Source organism: Nerophis ophidion, linkage group LG19 (genome assembly GCF_033978795.1).
Source record: "Nerophis ophidion isolate RoL-2023_Sa linkage group LG19, RoL_Noph_v1.0, whole genome shotgun sequence".
In the NCBI taxonomy this organism is placed as follows: Eukaryota; Metazoa; Chordata; class Actinopteri; order Syngnathiformes; family Syngnathidae; genus Nerophis; species Nerophis ophidion.
Genome location: NC_084629.1, coordinates 1378531 through 1385656, shown reverse-complemented (window position 1 = coordinate 1385656; position 7126 = coordinate 1378531). Strand labels below are relative to the sequence as shown.

The 7126-nt window shown below is 41.9% G+C and overlaps 1 protein-coding gene across 2 annotated transcripts in view; it reads right to left on the bottom strand.

Annotated features, from left to right (window-relative positions):
- Positions 1–3910: 3910 nt before the first annotated feature.
- Positions 3911–7126, bottom strand: part of LOC133537856 (sodium channel protein type 2 subunit alpha-like) — a 137564-nt gene continuing 134348 nt past the window's right edge. For both annotated transcript variants that reach the window (XM_061878941.1, XM_061878939.1), the window contains one exon: positions 3911–7121. In XM_061878941.1, coding sequence (XP_061734925.1) covers positions 5950–7121 — 1172 coding nt within the window. In that variant the 3' untranslated portion in view covers positions 3911–5949. The remainder of the gene's footprint in view (positions 7122–7126) is intronic.

Below are 7126 nucleotides of genomic sequence, written 5' to 3'. Positions count from 1 at the left end.
ATGTACCAAATAAAATAGCTTTGAGGTCAGTAAGCATAACCAAACTGATTCCGTACATTAGGCGCACCGGGTTATAAGGCGCACTGTCGAGTTTTGAGAAAATGAAAGGATTTTAAGTGTATAGTCTGAAAAATATGATACTCTAAACCAAATGACCAGTTGCCTAAACACATTCAGTAAAACTGCAGCCCCTGTTAGCCACGACCACGACACCTGCTTAGACACATGTTGCATATCTCTCTGCTCCAATATTCATTGTGAAGCTCATGTGATACTAAATGTCAACACAACTTGAACACAACGGACATAACTGCTGTCCTTCAGTAAACACAATGAACATAACTGCTGTCCTTCAGTAAACACAATGAACATACCTGCTGTCCTTCAGTAAACACAATGAACATACCTGCTGTCCTTCAGTAAACACAATGGACATAACTGCTGTCCTTCAGTAAACACAATGAACATACCTGCTGTCCTTCAGTAAACACAATGAACATACCTGCTGTCCTTCAGTAAACACAATGAACATACCTGCTGTCCTTCAGTAAACAAAATGGACATACCTGCTGTCCTTCAGTAAACACAATGAACATACCTGCTGTCCTTCAGTAAACACAATGAACATACCTGCTGTCCTTCAGTAAACACAATGAACATACCTGCTGTCCTTCAGTAAACACAACGAACATACCTGCTGTCCTTCAGTAAACACAATGAACATACCTGCTGTCCTTCAGTAAACACAATGAACATACCTGCTGTCCTTCAGTAAACACAACGAACATACCTGCTGTCCTTCAGTAAACACAATGAACATACCTGCTGTCCTTCAGTAAACACAATGAACATACCTGCTGTCCTTCAGTAAACACAATGAACATACCTGCTGTCCTTCAGTAAACAGAATGGACATACCTGCTGTCCTTCAGTAAACACAACGAACATACCTGCTGTCCTTCAGTAAACACAATGGACATACCTGCTGTCCTTCAGTAAACACAATGAACATACCTGCTGTCCTTCAGTAAAGACAATGAACATACCTGCTGTCCTTCAGTAAACACAATGAACATACCTGCTGTCCTTCAGTAAACACAATGAACATACCTGCTGTCCTTCAGTAAACACAATGAACATACCTGCTGTCCTTCAGTAAACACAATGAACATACCTGCTGTCCTTCAGTAAACACAATGAACATACCTGCTGTCCTTCAGTAAACACAAGCAGTCCAAGTTGAAAACTGCAGATGATGTGACCACAGCTCCATAAGTCATGCACTTTTCTGAAGGTTCCAAATAAAAATGTCTGATGAAGGCAGAAGAAGAGGAGCAGGTCAAGGAGGACAACACATTCTCCTCATGGCAGTGGAAGGTCTATGAGCACCAACCCTACACCAGAGAGAACCTCCTCAGGACCAGGCACAGTCAGGGTGTTGAGGGGATCTGGTTTGGTGGCTGCAGGATTAGGTCTCTGCTTTTTGCAGATGATTTGGTCCTGATGGTTTCATCTGGCTGGGATCTTCAGCTCTCACTGGATCGGTTCGCAGCCGAGTGTGAAGCGACTGGGACTAGAATCAGCACCTCCAAGTCCGAGTCCATGGTTATCACCCAGGAAATTGTGATGTTGGGGAGAAGATCTTGCCCCAAGTGGATGAGTTCAAGTAGCTCGGAGTTTTGTTCACAAGTGAGGTAAGAGTGGATGGTGAGATCGACAGGTGGATCGGTGCGACGTCTTCAGTAATTTAAATGTAGTATCGATCTGTTGTGGTAAAGAAAGAGCTGAGCTGGAAGGCAAAGCTCTTAACTTACCGGTCGATCTATGTTCCCATCCTCAGCTATTGTCATGAGCTTTGGGTTTTGACCGAAAGGACAAGATCACGGGTACAAGTGGTGGAAATGAGTTTCTTCCACCGGGTGGCGGGGCTCTCCCTCAGAGATAGGGTGAGAAGATCTGTCATCCTAGAGGAGCTCAAAGTAGAGCTCCTCCACATGGAGAGGAGCCAGATGAGGTGGTTCAGACATCTGGTCAGGATGCCACCTGAGCGCCTCCCTAGGGAGGTGTTTAGGTCAGGTCCGAGCGGTAAGAGGTCACGGGGAAGACCCAGGACATGTTGGGAAGACTCTGTCTCCCTTTATGGGGTGTTACCATTTATTGATCAATTGTACGGAATATGTACTGTACTATGCAATTTACTAATTAAAGTCTCAATCATCATTCATTCAAAGCTTCCCTGCTTAGGCTGCTGTCCCCGCAACACCACCTTGGATAAGCGGAATAAAATGGATGGATGGATGGTGTATATACTGTAGTATATATATATATATTGTAAAAGTTTCTACAACAATACAGTATATATATATATATATTTAATGGTGGTCAAAAGTGTACATACACTTGTAAAGAACGTGTCATGGCTGACTTGAGTTTCCAATCATACACTCATCCTCTATATGTGCCAGGCCTGGCCTAATACAGTGTAAGGTACTATGTACATAAAGGACATTTCACCAATGCTAGAATGGCTAAAATATACCCCAACCACAGCGATGCTTGCAACCGCTGTAGACAATCTCCAGCTGACCATTTGCATTCTGGACCTGCCCAAAACGTTCTACTTTTTGGTTTGCTATTTTTGACACTATCGGGCAAGCTATCCATGAAACAATAACACCCAGCCCGCTATTTGCCCTTTTTGGCATTCCGCAATGAATGCCAAAAAGGGCATTCAACCAATGAACATTTTCTGTGGGTTAAAAAATGGTTTTCTAGAAAAATGAAATCAAAAAATGGAATTGAATCCCTATACTTGGCAACATTTGTATTTGTCTTTTCATTTGTTAAACTTTGAATGTTTTACCGGCTACCGCTCGTCATGTCGTTGCGTTTACGACTCTGCTGGCTAGGCGTACAATTCTTTTTGAATGGAAGCTTGTGTCTCCGCCGAGCCACAACAGTTGGATGCAAGATGTCCTACGCTGTCTGCAAGTAGAGAAGCTTCGGTTCTCACAGAAAGGATCTGTGTCATCTATCCATAAAACTTGGGGCCCCCTCTTAGACCTTATTAGGGAAAAGCTTGACATCACCCCAAGCGATTCGAATAATACAGCTTAGACAGAGTTGACTGCTGACTTACTTTAGGAACTGAGTGGGTGGGTACTGTAAGGGCTGGGGTTTACTATGTTTGTTGTAAAATGTGCAGATACCTCAATTTGCTGTTACCATGTTTTATCATACTGTACTGTCCGCAAAATTCAATAAAATATTTGGAAAAAAAAACAAAAAACCATGTTTCCTGTACCAAGCCTGTCGTCTCTGCATCCTGGGGTCCGTCACCACCACCGCGTGACACTGGATGGCAAGCAAAAGCGTCTTATTGCAGGTAAACTTGCCAAGGGACTTGTAAGCAAATATTACCATTGCTGTATGTATACTTTTGACCCAGCTCACATTTTCAGTAGAGCCATAATAAATTCATAAAGAAGCAAACTTCATGAATGTTTTTGTGAGCAACAAGTATGTGCTCCAATCACTACATCACAAAAATATAAGAGTTGTAGAAATGATTGGAAACTAAAGACAGCCATGACATCATGTTCTTTACAAGTGTATGTACTATATATATATATATATATATATATATATGTGTATATATATATGTATATATATATATACATATATATATATATGCATACAGTGCATATAGTAACCCATGAACATTTTCTGTGGTTTAAAAAATGGTTTCTTAGAAAAATGTAATCAAAAAATGAAATTGAATCCCTAATTGGCAACATTTGTATTTGTCTTTTCATTTGTTAAACTTTGAATGCTAGATGCTTTTCATTAGAGAGCATGAATATGTAAAGAAATACATAGTGTACATACATGATGAGCAGTAGAAAATGAATGAGAGAGAAAATACATTTATTAGGCTTACTTGAGGTACATGTAGTCTTTATTCTGTTGGCTTTTCACTGAAATGGGTAATAGCAGTGCTTTGCATGCAGTATACTCATCCACTACAGCATTATGCATATTTATGATGAAAGATATTAGTCGGTGTAATCAAAAACATTTCATCATCGATCAAACCCATTTATGTGTCCAATGTTTTGATGACATGCAAAACAGAGGGGAACAACTACCTCAGTGACAAAAACTCCACAGTTAAAGGTACAGTAAACATAAGCAGGAAGAGCGAGAGGAAGGTCACACAAGATATGTGACATGTACAATCCTGCATTTCTCTATTTTTGATATTTATCCTGATGATAAAGATTGCAAGGTTCAAAAAAAGTTGAAAAAGTCACACCCAACTTTAAAACACAGTAAAATGTTGAAACATGACATGAGATGTTTACAGACTTTTACTGCCTAAAAAAACTGTGATTTATCTCACAACCAACCAATATCATTTAAAACCCGTAAATAATAAATATAGCAATAACAACTAAAGACAAAAGCTAAAGCCATGAAAAACAACATGTGCTTGGTGCATGAAACATTTGTGAGTGACACCTTGGCCCAATGATACAAGTCTCCCAAGAGTCTATTTTTAGGAGTTTGATGATAAAAGTTGAATGGAACAATGGTAGACTGGCTGACCACACAGTGAGCTGACTTAGACTGGCTGACCACACAGTGACCTGACTTAGACTGGCTGACCACACAGTGACCTGACTTACCCTTCACAATCAGGACAACAAAACTGAATGTGCAAAGTTTGCTGCCAGGAGCAACTGATCACTGACTGCTCGATGTAACCGGAAAAGAAAATGCCTGCAAATGCCTTTTTTGCTCCATAATTTGTATTTCCTGACAAAACATGTTATAAAATTGGAAAGTGTGTCATTTCCCTTTTGAATGATGACACATCTAGAAAAAACATGCATTTACGTGCCCAGCAACGCAGAATATTTCAAATGTGCCAAATCTTCACTGCCTGTGCCAGACATGATTGTGATTGCAGGGGTTAGGCTGTGGAAGTCCAAGCAAATACGCATCAACAGAGGAATAACACCTTTTGTGGCCTTTCTACAGATATTGAAGACAATATCTCAATGGAAGAAAAATTGAAAGATTGCAAGCACTTCTGGATGACACCAGCAATGGCGTCCCACAACAGTGTGTAAGCAGGCTGTTGTGAAGCTGTGTGGTTCTTCCACATGCTCTTCAAGCTCCTGAACTCTAACATTTCCAATGTGGCTTTTCTTGTTTTGGCTATTTTATTCAGTCTGCCGATACTACAGCAGACCTAAGTATTTTGCACCATAGGCAGTGAACGTATGGCACATTTTTACATGGACTCTTTGTGCTGCTTGTCACAAAAATACATGCTCACGTAAAAGGGAAGTACAACTTCTTGTTTTATATTGAGATTTGTAAAAAAAAGCCATATTTTTACTGTTGATACCACAAAGCAGGGGACGAATGTAATTAGTACGCGTGCATAATTACAGAAAAGCCATTAATGCTGATCCACATCAACTGCAGCAATCGTCTGTTGGATTTTTCAAGTATTCTACACACCATTAGCATCACAGTTAGCGCCAAAGCAATTATCTTCACCCTGACCCAACTAAGGTAAAAAGGCAATCAATCGTGCTATAGGTTCCCAAAGGAAATGACATGGCGCACAATGCTTCAAAACAATAGTCAATGATATAGATATATTCCAAGACACTTTATATCCCAGCGAGCTGCAACAGAAGTTAAAGCATCAACTAACACTTGAGAATTCTGCACATCCCTTGCAAACATTCCTGCTCCTGGAATTGCTTTCACTGCTGTCTGCATGAGCCACTTTTCCCTTTTTTTTCACCAACCTGTAGGTTTTTCATCTAGAGTCAGTTTGTCATAGAAATGCGTACTATGAGAAGGCGTACCACACCGCCGTAAACATTTTGGTCAATAGATCACAATGGCTTGGAGGCATCTCCGACATTCTTATGTGGCCTCTTTGCCTGTGACGTCCAGTTCACTGTTATCTTTTTCAGATGTATTTCTCCCACTTGTGGGCCCGCTGTTACGAGAAGGTTGCGATAGAGTTGAGGATTCCTTCTTCTCAGAGTTAGAAACCAGTTTGTCCATCACCAGCTCTTCCTTGTCAACGGGCTTTTCATCCTCTTCCGAAATGTTGTCTTTGGCTTCTTCCAAGGGTTTGGCAACAGCCAGCCTCCTCAGATACTCTCTGAATGCTCTCTGGATGATCAAAGCTGAGGTGTCCTCCTGCTTGCGACGCAGGGTGGTGGTAATGGGCTCGTATGACAATTTGGAAGGATTGGAAGCCATGAATCTCTCCTCCATCTGTGCCCTCAGTATGTCCATTTCACCACCCTCGCCAAGAACCCGTTTAGTGAATGCAAACAGGATGTCCAGGCAGTGGATGCGTTCGCCACTCACCATGGGTAGATCCATTGACATTAATTCGATCCTGTTAGGCATGGCTATGCGTAATGGTGGGTCCAAAGCGTCAGCAAACTCAGAAAGTTTGTTGTATTCCATAAACTGGGTTGCACGAGGGTCGAACTTCTCCCAAACCTCATAGAACACTTCAAAATCGTCCTCGCTTAGCGGGTCAGCGCTCTCCTCAGTGGCTACACCGAAGTTCTCCAGAATGACTGCAATGTACATATTAATCACAATAAGGAAGCAGATTATGATGTAGCTCACAAAGAAGGCAATGGCCACCGAAGGAGTACCACAGTCTCCCTTGAAAGCACTACCAGGATGCTCCATGTTACTGTCACAGTCGTCTTCGTGTTTGTTGAGAAGAGGGGCCAGCAAGACGTCCCACCCGCCAGAGGTGGTGATCTGGAACAGGCAGATCATGCTGTTGCCAAAGGTCTCAAAATTGAAGAGGTCATCGATTCCAGATTCCCTTTTCACGTAGGCAAAGTTGGACATGGCAAAGATGGCGTAGATAAACATCACCAAAAAGAGTAAGAGGCCGATGTTGAACAAGGCAGGAAGTGACATCATCAAGGCAAACAAGAGCGTGCGGATTCCCTTGGCACTTTTGATAAGGCGGAGGACGCGTCCGATTCGAGCCAGTCGGATGACTCGGAACAAAGTCGGCGACACAAAATATTTCTCTATCAGCTCAGAGAGAGACATCCCTGAG